This window comes from Orycteropus afer, unplaced genomic scaffold (genome assembly GCF_000298275.1).
Source record: "Orycteropus afer afer isolate SDZICR_OR568_19922 unplaced genomic scaffold, OryAfe1.0 scaffold00772, whole genome shotgun sequence".
Lineage (NCBI taxonomy): Eukaryota > Metazoa > Chordata > Mammalia > Tubulidentata > Orycteropodidae > Orycteropus > Orycteropus afer.
In genome coordinates this window covers 42,078-65,153 of record NW_006922359.1, presented here as the reverse complement: position 1 = coordinate 65,153, position 23,076 = coordinate 42,078, and the positions used below count along the sequence as shown (strand labels likewise).

Genomic DNA, 23,076 nt, shown 5'->3' with positions numbered 1-23,076 from the left:
TGTGATCTCCAGCATCATTTCTATCACCAAAGCCATATTTTCCAACTACCAATGATGCTTCTGTTTCCAACTTTCACATTCCAATCACCAGTAATAATCAATACATCTTTATTTCATGCTTGGTCAATTTCAGACTGCAGACATTGGTAAAAATCTTCAATGTCTTCATCTTCGGCTTTAGTGATTGGTGTGTAAATCTGGATAATAGTAGTATTGACTGGTCTTCCTTGTAGGTGTATGGATATTATCCTATCACTGACAGTTTCAGGATAGATCCTGAAACATTGTTTTTAATGGTGAATGTGATGCCATTCCTCTTCAATTTGTCATTCCTAGTAGACCATATGAATGTCTGATTCAAAATGGCCAATACCAGTGCATTTCAGATCACTAATGCTTAGGATATTGATTTTCATCCATTCCATTTCATTTGTCACAACTTACAGTTTTCCTAGATTCATACTTCACACTTGACATATTCCAATTATTAATGGATGTTTACAGCTGTTTCTTTGCATTTTGAATCATGCCCCATCAACAAATGAAGGTCCTGAAAGCTTTACTCCACCCACATCACTGGGGTTTGCTCTATTCTGAGGAAGCAGCTCTTCCTCAGTCATATTTTGAGTGCCTTCCAACCTGAGGGACTCCTCTTCTAACACTATATCAGACAGTGTTTCATGGCTATTCATAAAGTTTTCCAGTAATACATCAGATAGTATTTCATTGCTATTCCACCACTCATCAGTTTGTCATACCATGGTAACATGTGTTGTTATGAGGCTGGAGGCTATGCCAATGATACTTCAGGGTCACCCACGGTGGACAGGTTTCAGTGGAGCTTCCAGACTAAGACAGACTGGGAAGAAGGATGGGGCCATCCACTTCTGAAAAAAAGTAGCTCATGAATAGCAACGAAACACTGTCTGTTATATTACTGCAGTGGACAGAGGAGACAGTTGGGGGCAAGAATGTGTGGGTCATTGAGTTAAGACCAGATCCACCAGACAGGGCTTCTTTGAATTTGTGCTGTGAGATCTAAGACCCATCAAGTGACACACCCAAATGAGTTCTGCTTTTTAATAAGTTTCACAAATGACAGAGGTCCATTCCCCTCCTGAAGGTGTGTAATTCTCTTGATCATATTGAAGGTTTTAGAATTCTGCAATACTTTCTGTTTATGTTGGTTGCTCCATTGTTTACAAACACACACACACACACACACACACACCTTTGCAACTAACAAAATAACAGGAAATGTCAGACAGTTTGGTTTTTGCCACAAGCAAATTGGTTGGTATGAATAAATGAAATGAGGACCTTTGAGGAAATTGGGAAACCATCTGTTGAAGATGCTTCCCGAGGGAAGAGGGGACTGACTGAGTGAAGGGGTGCTGTGACCTATAGGAAGACTCACGTGTAGGTGGGGGCTGAGTCATCTTGCCACTTGTAGGTACCCATTGGATACTTTCTGGTGAGGCCAATCCAGTAGTATACATCTTTAGCTGAATTCAGGAAATTCTGCACAGGGATAAGGCAAGTTTAGCCAAGAAACCCATGAAGACAGAAATGTGACTAGGTGTGAGGGGACTCCATGAAAGGGATGAAGACCCAGAGGCAGGGGGTGCTGTCCAATGTAGCAGTTGAGATCATGGGCTTGACAGCTACAGATAGACCTTCACTTCCACCATTACAATGGCATATGTCATCAAGGACATGACCTCAGGCTCTTCATCTGTATAATGAGGATAGAAATAGCAGCTGCCTTTCATGTTGGTTGTGAGGGTTCAGTGAGTAGAAAAGAATGCAGTGTACTGCCAAGTGTGGAACACTCAATAAATGGTAGGATGCTCCCAAGAGCCCCTTTGACAAGCAGTCCTGACAATCTGCTTCTGAAAGGTCACAGCCTCATAAATGCATGGAGCAGTTCTACTCTGTACTCGTGGGGTCACCATGGATCAGAGCCGACATGACAGTAACTATCTGACTACCAAGAAAAACACAAGGGGTGGTATTAAATGGTGTCAGATGGCCAGGTGGGGAATTTGGGTTCTTCCATTAGAAGTGGTTCTGGCCATCAAAATGATTCCACTGACAAATACTGGGTCTTGCTTTGTGTCCAGCCCAGTTTCAGGCACTATGGACTAAAAGATTAATCCAGTTCAGCCCTTTCCCTGGGAGCTCCATTTGTGTGGGATGAAGGAACCAAGGGCTGGCAGCACCACCCAGTTTGAGTCTGTGGTGGAGGAGAAGTAAGGAAAGCTATTAAGGGAGGGTGTTTGATCTAGGCTGTAAAGATGGAGTAGTCCTCCATGCAGGTAACAGAGGGAAGGGCTGCCACACAGAGAGGCTGGCATGAATAATCGCTCAGGAGCTGGACATGAATGAATGGAGGCTGCTCTGTATGCCAAGATGGCTAGTGTGTAATATGAAGGATGACCAAAGGCTTTGCACTGTATTTTGTGGGGGACAAGTTCTTGCAGTGACTTGGAGAAGACCCACCAAACTCAACTTCCCCCTGCCCACCTGTTCTGCTTGGCTGCTGATGATGACTAGGTGAGCCCCCTGGTGGGTACAGTCATCGTTGGCATCATACCAGTTGAGTTCATCAGTGGAAAAGTAATAGCAGGACCCCTCAAATGTGCTCCATTCATTGGGGCAGGCCTTGCAAGTAGACCCTGGAGGAGGGGAAAGAAGTCATCTCTGTTAAGGTGGGGCTACACTAGTCACTGCAACTGCTTCCAGCCCAGTGAGTGATATGTGCTGACCCACCTGCTGCATCCCTGGCATTTTTCAGTGGAGAACTCCCACATGTCCCACTTCAGGGGGGCATAGTCAGCAGGTAGCATAGGGCAGTACAGGAGCTTCCAAGTTCATGTTCACATCAACTCTGGGTGGGGGTAGCTAAAATGCCCCTGCAGAGCTGCTGCTGTTCACAGTACTGAGAGAACTCCATCTCCTTCTCAACCCTCACTACTCATCAGCCACCTGGTCCCATTGTCTCCTACCATTGCCTGCTTGCACAGCCTCCATTAGCCGGAACATTTCTCCCCGGATGAGGTCCTGATGGTGTCTAGCATCTGCCAGTCCCTGTACAACTAATAGACATACGAGAAAGGCTGGTCAAGGACCTGGAAGAGGAAGTGCCCATAGTAAGGGAGGGGATCACTATTTCAATCAGCACTCACATTCCTTGTTCAGTTGATTCAGTTCATCCTGCAGCTGGGTTGTGAGCTCCAAGACTGAGGAAGAAGATAATAATGCCCTAGATCTTTCGACTGTGATAGATTCCTTCTTACCCCTAAATCCTCATGCTAGTTTGAGCAGACCACATGAAAAAGCCCATTGCCATCAAGTTAGTTCTGACTCATAGCAACTCTATGGGTTACAGAGTAGAACTGCTCCATAGGGTTTTCTTGGCTGTAACCTATACAGTAACAGTTTACCAGGTCTTTCATATATAGTGTGGCTGGGTAGGTTCAAACCACTAGCCTTTCAGTAGGCAAAGGATTGCAAACTGGTTATGCTACTCTAGCTCTTTTGAGCATGATGTTGTTGTTGTTGTTATGTGCCGTCGAGTCGGCCCCAACTCATAGCGACCCCTCCTTGGGTTTCCGAGGCAGTATCACTACGGAAGTAGGATTGCCCAACCTTCCTTCTGAGCATGATAGCATCCTTCTAAAAGTATTTGATCAGGAACATAGCCCAGCCTTCCCTTACTGCTCCATCTTCACCCCAGACCCACACAGATCCCTCCTCTGAAGACTGCAGGCTGTGTGCCTGGTCCCTTCTGACCCTCGTCCCCACTGGCCTGGCAACCTCACCCTTGGCCAGGGCCACCCCGAAGATAATGACCAACAGAAGCAGTATCAGGGTCATTGCCAGGCAGAAAAACTTCCAAGGCACAACCTGGGGCAGCTTTTGATCCCTCTGTCCTGTGTGGAATACAGCAAAGGTTAGTATGCACAGCTTGGGAAGGGGCTGGACAAGTCAAGTCTCCTAGGGCTGTGGAGGAGGGAGGCTAAACCACTCATCACTGGGGTGGTGAGACTTTGCGTGATGATGGGCTTTGAGGAGGTGACTTAGGAATGATGGAGGCCCTAAGTGTTCTCCCCCACCACGTGACCAGAGCCCAAGTGCACTCGGACCCAACACATGAGTGCGTGTGGAACTTCCCCTGCCCTGAGCCTCTAGACTCACCAGGTTCCCTGGGCATGGGAAGAGGTCTTTCCTCCATTGGTGTGAGGTCCTGTGCCTGCCTCCAGCCCTGCCTGCAGCTCGTTCGGCTGAGCTGCTCACAACCCTTGGGGTAGTTATTAAAGACACACACATCCTACTACAGGAAATATCACCCCAGTATAAATCCTCCCCCATTTCCTTCCTGGCTCAGCACAGCACCCAAGATCTCTAGATGACTTATCATCAATTCATGTCAAGGGAGAGGTATCAGGAAAAGACATTTTGCCCCAACTTTTTGCCAAGATAGTGGGGAGAGGAGCTGCCCCAACAATGGGCTTCAAAGTTCCTGCTGCATTTGTCCTCCTGGTTTTCTGACCACAATTGCCCATAAAGATCTTGCTGTTTCTCGGAGATAAAGCTGTGGTTATTAGGGACATTCTCATGACTCTTCTCTCTCAGAGCATGTGGCCAAAGTCATTCCCCAACACTTGTACTTAGTGCTTTAAATTTTTAAATGGAGAGTGTGTTTCAGGGTTAAGAGGGAGTGAGCTAATGATTATGGAGTGTCTCTAGTTATCAAACTACATTAGGGAACACACATATATTACATCATTGAATGTGTCTCGGAATTAACAGCTGCTCTAATGGTTTTTCTCTATTCTTAGTTATCAGCAGGTGTTATAGGGACATATGTGTGTGTGCGAATGCCTTTGGAATTTATCCTGCTCAGAGTTCTCTGAACTCATTAGGCCTGCAGTTTGATTATATTTCATAATTTTTAGAAAATTTTCAGCCTTTGTCTGTTCAAATCCTTCTTATGCTCTGTTGTCTCTCTATTTTCCTTCTGGGACTCCAATTCTATGTCTGTTAGACCACTGGATATTGTCCTGTAGTTCTTGAATGCTTGGTTCTTTTCTTTCTTTCTTTCTTTTTCCCCCTTTAATCTCTCTTTTTTTTTCCTTCTGAAATTGCTGAATATTGAGATTTATGCATACTTAAATGTCCTAGGTAATACCAAAGGAGCTCTGGCGACATAAGGATTAAAGCATTCATTCAGCTGCTAATAAAAAATCTGTCATTCTAACCCACCAGCTGCTCAATGGGAGAAAGATGAGGCAGCCTACTTCCATAAAGGTTTACAGTCTTGTAAACCTTATGGGGCACTTCTACTCTGTCCTTTAGGGTCACTAGGAGTCAGAATTCATTCAATGGCAGTGGGTCAGTGGTTAGGTAACATCAAGATTTTCTGTAAAATACTGACTTATGCTTCCACCCAAAAAGGAGAACTGTCTTTGTTGTTCCACAGCCATGCCCACACCACTTGTTTTAAGAACCAAAATGAAACCAGTTACCATGGAGTGCTCACCAGGTCTTTCTTCCAAGGCACGTCTGGGTAGACTTGACCCACCAACCTTTCTGTTAGGAGCCTAGTGCATTCACCATTTGGACCACCCAGGGACTCAGCAGTAACAAGTAATGATCTCAAAGTCTCAGTTACTGACAACCAAAAATGTTCATTTCTTGATCATGTTAATGACCATCATGGGGCATCAGAAGTTCTATTCTAGGGTTTTTTCCACTCCAGGGTTAAAGGAGCAACTCCTCTCTGGGATGAGCCAGTTTTGTGGCGAAACAAAGGTGGTAGAACAACACAAAGCTCTTAAGGGATGCATGCCATGCCCCATTACATTTCATTGGCCTCCCCAAGCCTGCAGGGGTGGACCTAAGGCTGTTTCGGGAACATTTTTTCAGCTTAGTGCAAATTAGGAGAGGAGATAAAGGGTAAGCAGGTCTTGTGCCAAGGAAAGGACCCAGGGCTTTGGAGAAACATCCTTTATTGTTCCATCTAGGGACTCAGAGAGGACAGATATGGGGGGTGAAGGTGCACAGTAAAGGTTCTACATATATTCTGGGGGGTAGGGGGTAGGGGCCTGGGTCAGCAGCTCTGCCGCTTCTCGCAGATGAAAGTAGACTCAAAGTTGCAAGAGAAGTCCTTCCAGCATCCGTGGGGGAGCATCATCACACAGGCCGGGGAGAGTCCACCACTGGATACGTTGTTGGAGGCCCAGTTGCTGTGAAGAGATGCCCACCAAATCCCTCACTGATAGAGGTAGAGTGGGGAAACCCCAGTCCTGCCCTCTGTGAGTGAGGGTCTGGCCCCTGAGGATCTCGAGGCTCCCAAGGGAATCATGTATTGATCCCATCTTTCTACCACAAAAAAAAAAAAAAAAAGTTGCTATCAAGTCAACTCTGACTCATGGTGACTTCCTGTATGGCAGAATAGAAGTGTGTGCTATAAGGTTTTCAAAGGCTATAATCGTATGGAAAATAGTCCCTGGGTGATGCAAATGGCTAGGTGGTTGACTATTCAATGAAAGATTGCTGGTTAGGGTCCACACAGAGGTACCTCGAAACACAGGTCTGGTAATTTGCTTCTGAAAGTTCACAGCCTAGAAAACCCTATGGAGCATACATAGTTCTGCTCTGACACACATAGGGTCACCATGAGTTGGAATCAGCTTAAGGACAAGTAACAACAATAATCTTGATGGAAGTAGATTCCCAGGCCTTTCTTCCAAGGTGACTCTGGGTGGATTCAAACCACCAACCTTTCATTTAGTAGCCAAGCACACTAACCATTTGCACCACCCTGGTACCTAACCACCAGACCAGCCTCCTCCCCACTTCCATTTCCAAGTGGAGAAACTGAGTTGAGATAGGAGTAGTGACAAGTCTTCCGAAAAGTAGTGCAGACTGGCTGAGAGTCACCTAGCTCCTGCCTATCCCAAGTCCCTGATCCCCTCTCCTTCTCTGAGGTCTATTCATCCTAGGGCCAGACAGTTCCCACTCAAATTCTAGCTCTGCTACATGTACCTGTGGGACCTGGGGTAAATGCTTCAATGCCTTTGAGCCTCCATTTCATTTTTTTTTTTTTTGCAAGATGGGATGAAGAGAAGTACAGTGCATGTAAGGTCTGTATACAGCAGATGCTCAGACTTTGGAGGAGTTTACGACAGGGCTACTTCTGCCCTAGTCTGGACCCACACAGAGCAGTTTGCCAGGCAGCGAAAGATGATGAAGACAGAGAAAACCACCTGAGCAAAGGCACACAGTGTGAGAATGCAGGTAGTTACCTAAAAAGGTGTCATGAGGTTGCATGGTGGCCTCCCAAAAGGATATATCTGCAAACTAACCTCCGGTACCTGTGAAGGTGACTTTATTTAGAAAGAGTCTTGGTAGATGTAATTAAGAGAAGGATCTCAAGATGAGCTCATCCTGGATTAAGTGGGTAGCTCCCAAAACCAATGACAATGTCCTTATGAGAAGAGGAGAGGACACAGACACAGAGGAGAAGGTCATGTGAAGACAGATGCATAGATTGGAGTGAGGCAGCCACCCACCCATTAATGCCTGGAGCCACCAGAAGCTGGAAGAGACCAGGAAGGATCTTCCCCCGAGAGCCCCAAGGGGAGTGTGACCCTGATGACACCTTGATTTTTAACTTCTGGACTCCAGAACTGTGAGAGAATGAATGCCTGCTATTTTCAGCCACCCAGTTTTTGGTAATTTGCCACAGGACATTTCATATAATTGACAAGTGCTACATTGTATGCTATACAGACCCAGTGCTCATTAGCATATTCAAGGCTCTGAGAAGTCCTGCAACAAAGAAACCAGTTTGACATTCCACTCATTGTTTCTCGTGCATTTAAGGTGGGAACATTTTTTTCAATAACAAAATACCAATAAGGGGACAGTAGCAGCGCTAAAAGGTAAATAATTATGAATGGATGACAAAGGAGCATCTAGACTATTCATAAACTTGCTTTTCTAAAGTCCTGCCAGCCTCCCAAGGGGAGATTGTCTTAGGTGTACAGGGGTCCTTGCAACCCAGATGGGAAGACTCACGTGTATGTGGGTGCTGAGCCATCAGCCCACCTGTGGGCACCTCCCAGGTCTTCTTTGGAGAGACCTATCCAGTATGCTATGTGCTCTGTCAGTGTCAGGAAGTTCTGGATGGGGAAAAGGCACATTTGTGTGACAAGACTCCACCAAAGCTGCAAGGTTGAGGGTGGGATTGTCCGGGGGGCTAGAGGAGGACTAGGCATGGAGGCAGCCTTGGGTGGAGAGACAGACAAATGTTTGCATCCTAGCTGTGAATCCCAGATCCACAGTATCATGCATGCTCTGTGACTACAGACAAGTTATGCACCCTCGGTTTCCCCATCTAAAGAAGTAATAGGGTCCACACTTCCTAGCATTTTCAAGATGGAAAAAGTCAATGGTGTAGGATGCCTGACACCCAGAAAAAAAAAAAAAAAAACTGGACAGAAACTGGCTGTAAGCATTCTTAAAGGACAGTTCAGTGTATGTCAGGAAAGAGTTTGGTCTGCAGCTAACACTATTGAGGGCCTAATTGGTGTCAAGCCTTGGTCTAGATCCAGGGAACTCAGAGACGATGCAGGCCAAGCCCCAGACTCATGATAAGGTAGCTCCAATATAGCATGAGTGCTATGGTGGAGGTCTCTGATGATGTTATGGTACTATGAGAGGAAGGGGCGTTTTTTGTTAGGGTTTTCATGTGTGCATAGAAGTTCTCCATGCATCTAGCTAAGGGAAGGACAGTCCAAGCAGAAGGGCCCATGTGAATAAGAGCTTAGAGGCAGGACCACAGTGTGCAGGGGTCATTTTCGGCATATCAGAGCAGTGAGGTTGAGTTCAGGCAAGATGAGGCAGATCTTGAAGAGTGTACTAGGTGTACTGTGCTAGAACCCAAAGGGGACAGTGACATGAACCCCAAAATTATTGCAGAATAACCTCAAGGTTTTGTCTTCACTTCCCCACCTGTTCTGCTTGGCTGTTAATGATAACCAGGTGTGCTCTCTCCTGGGCACAAGAATCATTGGCCTGGGACCAGGTGAGGTTGTTCACAGAGAAGTAGTAGCAGGAGCCCTGAAAGGCCTTCCAGTCCACATGGCAGGGTAGGCAGGAGGATGCTGTGAGGATGGAGTCATCAGCAACGTCGGCAGTGGACCCAGCCTTCCATACACAGAGAGGCTCCTCACCCACCACCCACCAACCATATTCCTGATGGTCTTTGCTTGAATACACCCAACAATGGGAAACTCACTCCTGCTAGGTTGGAACTTTCATCACTATACCATATCAGGACATAGCACAATGATACAGATATCTTATTAAGTGGGGAAAAAAATGGCTCAAAAAATAATATGAATAATAAGCAACTTTTTATGTAAAATGGGAGGCTATGTTTGGTTTCTCTTAAAAAATATAATAATAGTTGCCATTAAGGTTATTTCATTCAAGGCAGTCCCAAGTGTATCAGATTAGAACTGTGCTCCATAGGGGCTTTCATACCTGTTTTTTTTGGGTCACCAGGCCTTTGTTCCAAGATGCCTCGGAAGGATGGATGGACTCACCAACCATTTGGTTAGCAGTCAAGCACACTTACCTTCCCCATACTCACCTCCCCTCATTCCCTGCCCCATGTTTTCCTCTCTCACTAGCTGCCCTCCCCTCCCCTGCTCCACCTCCCTCCCCTCCCCTGTCCCACCTTCCTCCCCTATGTCCTCTTCTCTACCTCCCTGTTTCCCACCCTCTCACCCTTGCCTTCCTGCACCCTCTCCATTTGCCGGAACATCTCGCCCCTGATGAAGTCCCGGTCATGTTTGGCGTCTCCCAATCCCTGTATCACTATGAGAGTCACAGAAGAGCAGCTAGTCAAGGTCTTAGCAGGAGGAAGGGGGTGTGGCTAAGGGAGGAGTGCACCCTCTGACCCCACTCACCTTTGTCCCCGAGTTGAACAACTTCCTCCTGTAGCCCCTGTGTCACCTGAAAGACTGGGAAGAGGCATATCAGTGTGTGCCAGAGTCCCCCAGAATTTCTGCTGGGGTTTCTTCCTGCTCCCCAAACTTCGAGGGGCCAGGCTTTCTCCCAGTCCCAGAGCAAGGCAATGGGGCCTCTGAAACACCCCACTATTTTTGTAGATGGGGAAAACTGAGGCCCAAGACAATCACCTGTTAGCCGCCATCAACTTGGCCTGAAACTCATGGGGACCCCACGCACAATGGAATGAAATGCTGCCTGGTCCTGCAGCATCCACATGATTGGCTACAGATCAGACCACTGGGCCCCATAGGGCTCTCATTGGCTGATTTTCAGAAGTAGATCACCAGGCCTTCCTCCCTAGTCTTACTCTGGAAGCTCTGCTGAGACCTGTCCAGGCTCACAGCAACATTGATGGACGGACAGGCAGTGGCTGTGCCTGAGTTGTGCTGGCCAGGTAACCCTTCAGCATGGAAGGTAAGAATCCCACCACTCAACCACCAGCAACCAGCTACTGAGCAGAATTTTAATGGAGTCTCTCTGCCTGTAAAAGGAGCCCTGGTGACGTGGTGGTTAAGTGCTCTGCTACATACTGAAAAGTCAGTGGTTTGAACCTTCCAGCCACTCTGTGGGAGAAAGATGTAGCAGTCTGCTTCTGGAAAGATTACAACCTTGGAAACCCTATAGGGCAGTTCTACTCTGCCATCTCGGGTTGCTATGAATCAGAATCGATTCAACAGCAATGGGTTTGATTTTTTTGTGTTTTTCAATTGGCTTGTAACATCAGCTCGCTATACTGTTGATTGTCATGGCCCCAGCCCAGGGCTGGGCTTTGGGGAGACATCACCAATGACTCAGACCAACTCAGATATCAGCTCCTGTCTGCCACCATCAGCATCCCCAGGGACACACACCATCCCCAGGGACTCCACTCCTGCCCCAGCCCTGCGGTCCCAACTTTACAGGTTGAGGCCTGGTGTGCCTGCTCCCTGGACTCATTAGCTCCCCTCCCCTAGCACAGCATCCTTACCTTTGTGCAGAACCACACTGAGGGTAATGACCATGAGAAGCAGGGTCACAGACACCATCAGGCAGACACACTTCCAGGTCTTGTCCTGGGGCTTCTGTCCCAGTTGTCCTGGGGGGAAGCCAAGTCAGCCTTTCTCTCCCCAGGGACACACATTCTCCCCCTGCTGTGCCCAAGTCTATTTTCAGACCAACTGGGGTGACCACCAGCACCCCTCTGTGGTATTCTGGCTTCCACAATGGAATTACCTGATGTTAATGACTCAAAAAAGTCTGGAAGAAGAAGCAAAGTGTCATGGATTGAATTATATCCTCCTCCTCAGAAGGAGGACATGCGTATTTTTTTTAATGTGTTTTATTGAAATATAATTTAAGGAGCTCTGGTAGCATAGTGCCTAAGGCACTTGACTGCTAACCAGAAGGCTGGCGGTTCAAACCCACCAGCCACTCCTCGGAAGGAAGGTTGGGCATTCCTGCTTCCGTAGTGATACTGCCTCGGAAACCCAAGGTGGGGTCGCTGTGAGTTGGGGCCGACTCGATGGCAAATAACAACAACAACAACAACCTCGGAAGGAAGGTTGGGCAATCCTACTTCCGTAGTGATACTGCCTTGGAAACTCAAGGAGGGGTCGCTGTGAGTCGGGGCCAACTCGACGGCAAATAACAACAACAACAACAAAACGTGTTAGAATCCTAACATACACACCCCAGTAGCTGTGGATGTGATTCTGTTTGAGAATAGGGTTTTCTTTGTTGTGTTAATGATGCCATATTAGTGTTATTGTGGTTGAGTGTCTTCCAGTTGATTCTGACTCATGGGCGACCCCAGGTGACAGAGCAGCACTGCCCCACAGGGTCTTCTTGGCTGTAAGCTTGGTGGAAGCAGATCTCTGGGTCTTCTCCCCCATGGAGCCATTGGATGGGTTTGAACTGCCAGCCTTTTGGTTAGCAACCAAGTGCTGAACTGTTGCACCACCTGATCACTTTTGAGATAATACAAAGAACAGGTTAGATGCAGAGACAAGCAAGCAGACACTGGGGGATGATAGATTGCAGTGCAGTGAATTGCTTAATGTGGCCCTTTCAGCCATTGTTGTGTTATGTGGCCTCAAGTCGGACCCAACTCATAGCTAGCCCTCCTTGAGTTTCTGAGGCAGTATCACTACGGAAGTAGATTGCCCAACTTTCCTTCTGAGGAGTGGCTGGTGAGTTTGAACCACCAGCCTTCTGGTTAGCTGTCATATGCCTTAGGCACTATACTACCAGAGCTCCTAATGACAGTGCCATAGTCCTCCATTTGTGATGTATTATAAACCCTAACCTCTATGCTTGTGGTTATGGTCCCATTTTAGGGTGAGTTTTCTGTTGCATGGATGAGGCAGGATCAGGGTGGGGTGTATCTTGAGTCCCACCTTGCTGGAGGGTATGACTCAAGTCACCACCCTGAGTTTCCTTGAGGGTATATATGCGAATGCTCTGGCGAGGTTCACTCTCTTGCTCTGGACCCTGCATCCAGCTCATCATCATCTCACCCCCGGTTCCTGGATCCCAAGAAGCAGCCTGTCATCTGACCTGTCAATTTGGCTTCACCAGCCCCTGCAACCATGTGAGTGAGGAGAATCTTCCAGACTGATACCTGACCCATGGATTTGGGACTTGCCAGCCTCCCAGCCTCCACTACTATGTGAGCCATTTCCTTGGCAGTTAGTAAGTTCTGAGAGATGTTACAGCAAAATACAGAACTCTGAGACAGGAGGGAGAGGACTGAGGGAAGGAGGAGGAGTTGATGTTAGAGATGATGGAGTGGTATAGCAGTTTGGAAAAGTTAGACATTTGGGACATCATTTTCCTCTGCTTTGTGCTGATCTTTCTACAAGAAATTATTTGAGAACAGATGCTATCTGAAGATGACACAGAAGAACATGCATCTACAAGCCCAGGAACTCTAAGAATTGCCAGCAGCTACTAGAAGATGAAGATTCCTGGGTGGTGCATATGGTTTGAGTTTGTCTGGTAACCAAAAGGTTGCCAGTTGGAACCCACCCAGCGGCTCTGCAGAAAGGAGGCCTGGTGACCTGCTTCATACAGATTACATCTAAGAAAACCCTATGGAGCAGTTTTACTCTGTAACATGGGGACACCATGAGTGGGAATCGACTCAAAGGTGGGAAAAACCAACAGAAGCTGAAATAGACAAGGAAGGACCTCCTCCTAGAACCATTCTCTGAACTCGGACTTCTAGCCTCCAGAAATGTGAGAATACAAATTTATATTCTTACATACATGTGGCATTTCTATTACAACAATAGGAGACTAAGACACAAAGCCTTCTGGAATGAGGAGTTATGCAGATGAGAAATGGTAGGTGAGGAGGAAGCTGGGGACAGAAGAACCCCAAGATTTCTTTTCCTCCTACCTATGGTTGGAGTGTAGAAGTAACCCCAGCACCCAGCTCTTTTTTGGTATGGAAAAGGGCTCCTGGTCCCTGATTCTTGACTCACCAGCTTCCCATGGGCTGGGGGGTGGTTTGGACCCCAATTTTCTGGGCTCCTGGGGGCCCTTCCAGCCACCATTCCCTCCTTGAGCCATGGCTGCAGGTCACTAGGCTCAGAGAGGCCCCACCCCCGGCAGTTCTGGTTGACTCCTCCCAGCCCTTGAAAGGAAACATGCCCCTCAAACCCTCCAACGTGTCTCTTCCTTCCTGGCTTAGCATGTGGCTCCAGATTCGGGTGCCTGGGCACAGAAGGCAGCGGGTGCCCAGCTTCCTGTGCAAACTGGATTTCTTTCCAAGGTGTTAGAAACACAGAACAACCCAGAATTGAGTCCCAAATCCCTGTACTGGCTGCAGCCCTACACTTTGCTTCAGCATTTTACTGTGAAACAGCTCTCAAGTTCACACAATACAGCTGTGGGATTTCACAGCTCTTCCCTCTTTCCTTTCCTCCTTCCTCTGTCTTTCCTTCCATCTTTCTCTTGGGGACTGTTATGGATTAAATTGTGTCCCCCAAAAAAATAGGTTTTGTAAATCTTAATTCCTGTATCTGTGGGTGTAATCCCATTTGGGAATGGGGTTTTCTTTGTTATGTTAATGAGACCAAATCAGTGCAGGGTCTGTTTTAAGCCAGTCGCTTCTGAGATATAAAAAGAGCAGGTTAAGCATGGAATCTAGGCAGAAATGGAGGAAGACATGTCAGTAGAGATCGCCAAGGAATTAAGGGAGAGAAGCTAAAAAGTCAAGGACTTTCCCCCAGAGCAGACAGAGAGAGTCTTCCCCTAGAGCTGGTGGCCTGAATTAGGACCTCTAGCCTCCTAACCTGTGGGAAAATAAATTTCTGCTTATTAAAGCCACTCACTTGTAGTATTTCTGTTATAGTAGCACTAAGAACCTAAGGCAGCATCACAATAAATGGGGAAAAGACTGGAGTCATCAAAGATTTCATATTACTTGGATCCATAATCAACACCAATGGAAGCAGCAGTTAAGAAGTCAGACATCATATTGCACTGGGCAAATCTGTTGCAAAAGATCTTTTTAAAATGCTGAAGAGCAAAGATGTCTCTTTGAAGACTAAGGTGTACCTAACCCAAGCCATAGTATTTCCAATCACCTCATATGCATGGGAAAGCTGGACAATGAATAAGGAAGACAGAAGAAGAGTTGATTCTTTTGAGTTGTGGTGCTGGAGAAGAATGCTAAGAGTACCATGGACTGCTAAAAGAACTAACAGAGCTGTCCTGGAGGAGGTGCAGCTAGAATGCTCCTTGGAAGTGAGAATGGCCAGACTTCATCTCACCTATTTTGGTCATGTTGTCAGAAGGGACCATTCCCTGGAGAAGGTTGTCATGCTTGGTAAAGTGGAGAGTCAGTGAAGAAGGGGAAGGCCTTCAACAAGATGGATTGACACAGTGGCTGCACCGATGGTCTCAGGCATGGCAGGAATTGTGTGCTGCACAGAACTGGGCAGTGTTTCATTCTGTTGTACATAGGGTGGCTATAAGTTGAAGCTAACTTGATGGCACCTAACAACAACAAGAAACTAAGGCAGGTACCAAGGCCAATGTCACTTCCTAACAGCCTTTCTTCCTTCCTCTCTTCTTTCCTCCCTCTTTCCTTCCCTCCTTTCTCTGTCTTTCCTTCTATCTTTCATGTATCCATCCATTTAGCCAGCTAGCTAGCTAGTTAACTATTTGTTATCTTAAAATTCTAAAATTTGGAGAACTGAAATTTCCATCAACAGATGAATGGGCAAACAAAAGGTGGTTCATTCATACAATGGAATACTATTCAGTCACAAAGATAAATAAAGTTCTAATGCATGCCACAACATGGATGAATCTGAAAAACATGGTAAGCAAAATAAGTCAATCACAAAAGAACAATATGGTATGGTCTCACTTATATAAAATATGCAAACACACAGAAATCAAAGATGATGATTAGTGGTTAAGGGTGAGAGGGAGGGAGAAAAGGGGAAATTTTTACTTAGAAAGCAGTGAGTATATGTTAATGGTAATGGAATTATTTGGAAAAGGTTAGTGAGAATGGTTGCACAACTTGAATGTAATAAGGTCACTGAATTATATATGTAGAAATTGTTAAATTAATATATGCTTGTGACCAATAAGCAGTCATTCAAACAGAACAAGGGGATATTGTGTGGTTCAAATCCAGGAAAGATGTGTGTCAGGGTGGTACCCTTTCACCATACTTATTCAATCTGTATGCTGAGCAAATAATCCAAGAAGCTGAATTGAAGAACACAGCATCAGGATTGAAGGATGACCCATTAACAAGCTGTGATGTGCAGATGACACAACCTTGCTTGCTGAACGTGAAAAGGACGGAAGCACTTACTGATGAAGATCAAAGCTACAGCCTTCAGTATGGATTACACCTCAACATAAAGAGAACAAAAATCCTCACAACTAGACCAGTAAGCAACATCACATTAAATGGAGAAAAGACTGAAGTTGTCAAATATTTCATTTTCCTTGGATCCACAATCAAAGCCTCTAGAAGCAGCAGCCAAGAAATCAAACAATGTATTTCATTGGGTAAATATGCTGCAAAAGACCTCTGTAAAGTGTTAAAGAACAGAGATGTCACTTTGAAGACTAAGGTGGACCTGACCCAAGCCACAGTATTTTCAATCACCTCATATGCATGTGAAAGCTGGACAATGAATAAGGAAGACTGAAGAAGAGTTGATACATTTGAATTATGGTATTGGCAAAGAATATTGACTGCACCATGGAATTCTAGAAGAATGAACAAATCTGTCTTGGAGGAAGTACAGACAGAATGCTCCCTAGAAGTGAAAATGGCCAGACCTCGTCTCTCATACTTTGGTCATGTTGTCAGAAGGGACCAGTCCCTGGAGAAAGATATAATGCTTGGTAAAGTAGAGGGTCAGTAAAAAAGGAGAAGCCCCTCAAAGAGATGAACTGACACGATGGGCTCACGCATGGCAATGATTGTGAGGATGGCACAGGACTGGGCAGTGTTTCATTCTGTGTTACATAGGGTCACTATGAGTCAGAACCAACTCAACAGTACCTAACCACACCTAACAACAACAACAACGAGTCTGCAGGGCTCAGTAGTTACAAGTGGACTTAGGCATGTCCTAGGTGTGACCAGACATGACTAGGATCAGACCGGTGGATCCAGGGGCAGCAGCCCCTTCCCATACCTCTCCTGTCCTTGTGCCCAGTCATCTGCCAATGAGGGGCAGCACAGGGCTCAGCAGTAGCAAGCTATGGGCAGTGGGCATGTACCTGGGGCCAAGAGAACAGGCTTGATGCAGGTGGGGTGGAAGATGCAGATGACCGCATACCATGGCCCCATCCACCTGCAAGCACATTTCCCTGAAGACGCTGGCCAGGATTTATGAGTACTAGAGACCTTCTTCTAAGCTCCGGATCTGAAGAGGAACAATGAGGATTGTGTTCACATCCCTGAAGGTGTCTGAGAGAAAGACCCATAGCAGAGACCCACCCAAGCCCTGAGACCCCTGTCCGGCCACTCATCCTCTCTGTGCTGAGCCCCTCTAGGGCCAAGAGCCTGACACATGGCCATCCAGGGTCCCTCAGTCATGGAGGCAGAAACAGCCCCTCCCCATTGGGAACCTAACACCACCTTCACCTCAGTACTCTTCTTATCCCCATTTTCCAGGTCAGAAAACAGGCTCTGAATGATGATGTCACTTGCCCAGGATCCCCCAGAGAGTAAGTGGCTGCCTAAGACCTGAACTCACGTCTGTCTGAGTACAGGCTCTAAGTTCTTGACATCAAGTTCTTCATGTCCCCAAAAGCAGCAGCTCTGAGAACTGGGTGTTCACCAAGACTGGGCAAGCAGAGTCCCAGTGATGAACCTGGGATGGAACTCATTATTACCACTGGGAGGAAGGAGCTGCCTTGAAGGTAAATCTGACAAGGAAAGTAGAACCAAGAGCTGAAGACAGATTGTTGATGGCATTGTTTGAGACTTGGATCCAGCTTTGCCTGAAGGCCATCCTCCTTAAACTTTTCTATCAACAGGTTCCCTTTCTTTGCTTATACCACACAGGGTTGAGTTTCCACCACTCACAACTGAAAGGGACCTCAGCAACCAAACAGTCAGGGATCCATGCAGAGTCACTGAGCAGGTTAATGATGGAGATGAAATCTCTGTTGGATGCTGCCTGTTCCCCTGTTCATGGTACAAAAGGCAGAGGGCAAAGGAATGTAGCAGAGATGAGGTGGCATCTCCTATGGGAGATGCATAGGGTCTGGAGCAGGGGAGCAATGAACTGAGGGTAGACGAGCAACTGGATGGGGTACAAGGGACTGACCCACCACAGGTGGATGCATGGAAGTAGCAACCCAGAACTTTCATTAGCTGGACCCCAGACCTCCTTGTGGTGGGCAGAGTGGAAGTCAGGCCTGGCAGGAAGCTCAGAAACTACCACTGCCCACTGCACCACCTACCCCTTCTTAAAAAATACCTACTAACCGTTTGGCAATTCTTCAGAAAGTTGACCATAGAACTACCATCTGACCCAGCAATGCCAATCCTAAGTATCTACCCAGAAGAAGTGGCTTAAAAAAGAAATTCCTTTTTCCAGCAGTCCCTCCTCCAGGAAGCCCTCCTGCTTGCCCAAAAGGCAGATGCCACACCTCCTCTCTGGGCTTCCCACTGTCTCCATCTAGCCCACAGTCCTAACTGCACAGGTTTGGATAGTCCCCAAGATTACGGGTTCCTCCAGGGTAGGGCTGGGGGCTGAGTCCTTCCTACATGAGGCTTGGTCAGGAGGGAGCTCATTTGTAACCACAATGCCTATCACCACATGCACTGGTTGGTACCTGTAGCGTTGGTGACTGACTGGATGGTGTCAGGTGACAGAGGACAACACATGGGAAGATAGGACCTAAGCACAGTCTAAAGTCTTGACGGTAGGCGGCCACAGCTGAGTCAGGTCTGCCAGGCTTTGCTCCAAGGGACTGATCTTCAAGCAAGGCAGATAGAAGAGCCACAGGAGCCCCTTCTGGGCCTGGAGGACCTGAGGGTCTGCAAAAGATCAGATGAGGAGAAGCCAAGAACAGAGACAGGAGGGCCATGGGGCGGGAGGAGGAGACCAAGAATATGTGTCTTGAAGCTAGAGAAGAGAAGGCTTCAGGAAGGATGGGGGAGTCAGCTTGGCAGGGGATGAGATGAGGGAAGTCCTGGTCATCTGTGGATCATCACAGCATGATAAGATGGAGATCAGACTGGTGCTGTGGATGAGAGAGTGGGGAAATTGAGGCCATGAGAGTTGACAATGTTTAGTCCATGTGGAAATGGCAAAGTGGGCTGATCGGGGCTTGGATGAGAATAAGAAGCTTTGGAGGCAGGCAGGTGAGATTTATGTGGCCATCTGTCTTAGGCACCATTGTGGAGAAAGCCTAAAAGAATATGGATGCTTCTCATTCAAGGTGAACGTTTTCCAAGTGGCCATGAGGATGGATTCTGTAGTGGGGCCCATCGGTACTTCTTGAGGGGGGAGAGCAAGACATGGGATCTAGTAAGGGAACCCACCTCCCCTCAAGCCCAACGTGTCTCTGTGGGTGGGAGGGAGGAGAAGGTGGAGAACTGCAGCCCTCTCAGGGACGGATGCAGGTCTGAGGCCAGCAAAGGTGGGCAAACAGGATTGTATCCCTGATGAGGTCCCTGTTTAGGGTGAGACTGTGGGAAGGTCAGGGGGTCCGGCTCTGTCAAGCCTGCCCTGGAAGCCCCTCAGGAGAGCCAGAGGCACACTAATGGAGGAAACACAGGCAGGAAAATGGCCCAAAGCAGGCTTAGGGGGAAGGGAAGAAGGAGAGAAAGGGCTTGGGCATGAGAAGGAGGTGAGGCAGAGAAGAGAGGAGTAGACCTGGGGCTAAAGGAGGAAAGAGGGGCTCCCCTCAGTGTTCCTAGCTTCTCTGCTGTCCTAGACCCATCCACTCCCTGCTCTCCACCCCATGATTCTGATTGCCCTGGTCCTGATACCCCAGATCCATCCTGCCACCCCACTCAGCAGGCTCAGGTACCCCCAAGAACCAGTTCTGCATTAGGGGCTGCAGGAAGCATCAGAGGTGATTGCACTTGTCACAGAAAGCACAGGCCAAGATGTGGGCCAGGAGCCAGGAGGCCCCGACCAGCAGCAGGAACAGCCATGTAGAGGGTGCCCCAGGCCAGAGTCCCAGCCATGACAGGCTCAGCAGAGACATCCTGCAGGCCCAGAAGAAGGGCACTAATGGTGAAGTGGAGAGAGAGGCGGGATGGGTGCAAAGTAGAGGGAGGGGCCGAGGGTGTGGGCTCTGGGAACAGAGTAGGGGGAAGGTGGGTCAACACGCAGTCGCATCGCAGTCGTAGAGAGGAAGGAGGCCCAGGGAAGGCCAGGGGAAGAGGTAGAGTGAGAGGTAGAGGTGGGAGGGAAGGAGAGAGAGGGAGGCCAGGAGAAGAGGTGGGTGGAGGGAGAGACAGAGAGACATGGGGCACAGCTGAAGTCCAGGCCCAACTGAGCCAACAGCAAAACCGAGGTGGTCAGGGGCTCTATTTACCCATGAGTCACCCATCCCCCAAGTCAGCTTGCTCTCTAGAGCCACCCAGCCATGGGCAGTGCCCCTTCCCTCCCAAACCAGCATCTTCCCTGCCCTGCCACCTGCAGCCTAGTGCCTTCTGTCCCCAGTGTCTTTTCTTACACAACCTCCTCTGCCTCCTCTTAGGACTTATTTGCCCGTGGCCTGTCCTTAGACCCTGGGGACAGCTAAGAGTGGCTGGACTGAGTGATCCAAGCCCCAGAGCCTTTCAGCCAGCCCAGAACAGCATGGTCCAGAGACCCTGAGGCCCTAGCTCTGGTCACACAGTATGAACAACTGATCCCTTGACTCAGCACCTCTGGCTTTATTTCCTCTGATACTCAATGTCTTCAGTTATAAGCACCGTATGGGCACTGGGCACCTTCTGTGAGCTCAGCACTGTTCTTGGTGCTGGGGGGGGGGCAGCAGTGAGCACAGCAGACAAAGTCCTCACCCTCAAGGGGCTCACACCTAGTGGGGGACAGCAGCGATCAATACACGATCCAGAGCCAGTCAGATCGAGACTTCTTGGAAGATGGTGGCATGGGCGGTGGTATGGATTGGATGGTGTCCCCCAAAATGTGTGTTGGATCCTAATCCGTATACCTGAGGATGTGATCCCATTTGGAAATAGGGGTTTCTTTTCTATGTGAATGAGGCACTATCAGTGTAGGGTGGGTCCTACCCCAACCACTTCTGAATGATACAAGGAGCAGCACACACACTGAGAGGGATGATCACAGATGGGGGAAGACAGATGTCAAGTGAAGATCACCAAAGAACAGTGGAGTTAGAGAAGCTGAGGCAAGGATTGTCCCCTAGAGCCAAAAGAAAGAGGGCCAGCACCCTACATTCAGATGTCTATCCTCTAGAATTGGGGTGTTGGTGAAGAATATTGAAAACACCTTGGACTGCCAGAAGAATGAACAAATCTGTCTTGGAAGAAGTACAGCCAGAATGCTCCTTAAAAGCACCAATGGCCAGACTTTGTCTCTCGTCCTTTGTCATGTTGTTAGAAAGGGCCAGTCCTTGGAGAAGGATATTGTGCTGGGTAAAGCAGAGGGTCAGAGAGAAAAAAAAGGGAAGACCTTCAACGAGATGGATTGACACAGTGGCGGTGATGAAGGGCTCAAGTATGGCAGTGACTGTGAGGAGGGCACGGGACCTGGCGGGTTTCATTCTGTGTACCTAGGGTCACTATGTGTCAAAACTGACCCGACGGCACCTAACAACAACTGCCTCCTAAACTGTGAGAAAATGAATCCTGTTCCTTACACCCACCCACCTGTACTTCCGTTACAGCAGCTCTGGGAGACTAAGACAGGCAACTCCCTACTTATCCCCTGACACGATGGCCTGACACCAGAAACCAGTAGGTTCAACTCTGGACAAACTCAGGAAAGCAGTCAGAGGACTGCAGCAAATAAACGAAGGCTGAATCAAGAAAAAAGGCAACTTTGCTCTTGCGCTGTAATGTGAATGGCAGGCAGCAGCTTCACAGCAGGATACAGATAGCCACTGCCATGTGGGGAAAGTCTTCCTGCTTCCTGCTTCCTGCTTCCTGCTTCCTGCTTCCTGCTTCCTGCTTTCTGCTGGCCACCAGGGCCTGAGCTTGCCAGCAGGTCCATGGTGCCACCCAATTGCTCACAAACCAGCTCGCCCTGGAGTGTGAACCAGTTTGGCCAAAGTACATCCAGCAATGACCCCTAGCTGCCCCTCAGATCTGGAGGTGAACCCACTTCCATGGCTTTCACCCAAACAAAAGACAGGCATATGAGCTGAACATTTACATTAGGTAGATATACTCCTTGGAGAGAACAATCATGGGAGAATAGAAGGGCTGTGTATGCACAGGCAGACAGCTGGGGGGGGGGGCGCAGGAGTGCATGGAGGGAAGGACACAGGTAGATGGGCACAGGCTGCTTGTGAAGGACTGACTTGTGTGCCCCTAGAAAGCACATTGGCGTCCTCACCTGCCCCTGAGAATGTGACCGTGTTTGGGGAAATAGAAGTTCCATCTGCAGATGGGGTAGAGATAACTATGGGAAGGCAGTGGGAGGGGAGCTGTTGCATTGTGGGAAATTGCAGTCAATGTCATTAGACAAAGTGTATGTGAGCTGCTGTATGGAAGTGAATTCGCTCTGTAAACTTTCACCCCAATCACAATAAAAATTTAAAAAAAAAAAAAGACACATGCCTCCCATCTAAAAAAGAAAGGACATCCAGCAGACCCAGCTCCTCACCCTGGACCACGCCATCAACCTGCACCCTCTCACCCTTCTACAGAAAGGACAGCTCTGTTGCAGCCAGATGTCAACGCATGAGGAGGAATTTGATAAAATCGGAATGAGGAGAACTGTAGACGGAGTTTTGATTGTCCACGAGCACCGCTACCCCGTGTGTTACTACTAGAGTTAGGAAAAACTTTCTTCAGATTACCTGGTGGTGAACTTAAGCCAGGAGAAGATGAAGTTGAAGGACGAAAATGCTTAATGTCAGATACTAGGTCGTCAAGATGGAGCCCTGTAAGACTGGGTCACTGATGAGTACATCGGCAACTGGTGGAGACCAAATTTTGAACCTCCTCAGGACCCATATATTCCTGCACATATTACAAAGCCTAAGGAACATACAAAGCAGGGATTGTGGGGCTGGCACAGCACCAGGAAGTGTTTCATTCTGTTGTACATGAGTCAGAGCCGACTAGACAACACCTAACAGCAACAAGGAACAGAAGATGTTGTTTCTGGTTCAGCTTCAAGAGAAACCCTTGTTTGCAATCCCAAAAAACTACAAACTGGTAGCTGCACCATTGTTTGAGTTGTATGACAATGCACCTGGGTGTGAACCCATCATTTCTAGTCTCCCTCAGCTCTTGAGCAGTTCAATTTTATATATAACTGAATTCCTGCACAGTGGAGAAGTTAAAGAAGCCACCTCTGTGAG

General features: G+C 47.8%; 1 protein-coding gene and 1 pseudogene across 1 annotated transcript; one reads left to right on the top strand and one right to left on the bottom strand.

Annotated features, from left to right (window-relative positions):
- Positions 1–1,413: 1,413 nt before the first annotated feature.
- Positions 1,414–11,114, bottom strand: LOC103211686 (C-type lectin domain family 4 member G-like). Its single transcript, XM_007957671.1, has 6 exons — positions 11,057–11,114; positions 9,987–10,040; positions 9,805–9,894; positions 3,009–3,098; positions 2,527–2,678; positions 1,414–1,521 (listed from the first exon to the last, which is right to left on the bottom strand). The coding sequence occupies exons 1-6, from the start codon at positions 11,112–11,114 to the stop codon at positions 1,414–1,416; spliced, it is 552 nt and encodes a 183-aa protein (XP_007955862.1).
- Positions 11,115–19,678: 8,564 nt separating this feature from the next.
- On the top strand, positions 19,679–23,034 carry LOC103211685 (annotated as a pseudogene).
- Positions 23,035–23,076: the final 42 nt, after the last annotated feature.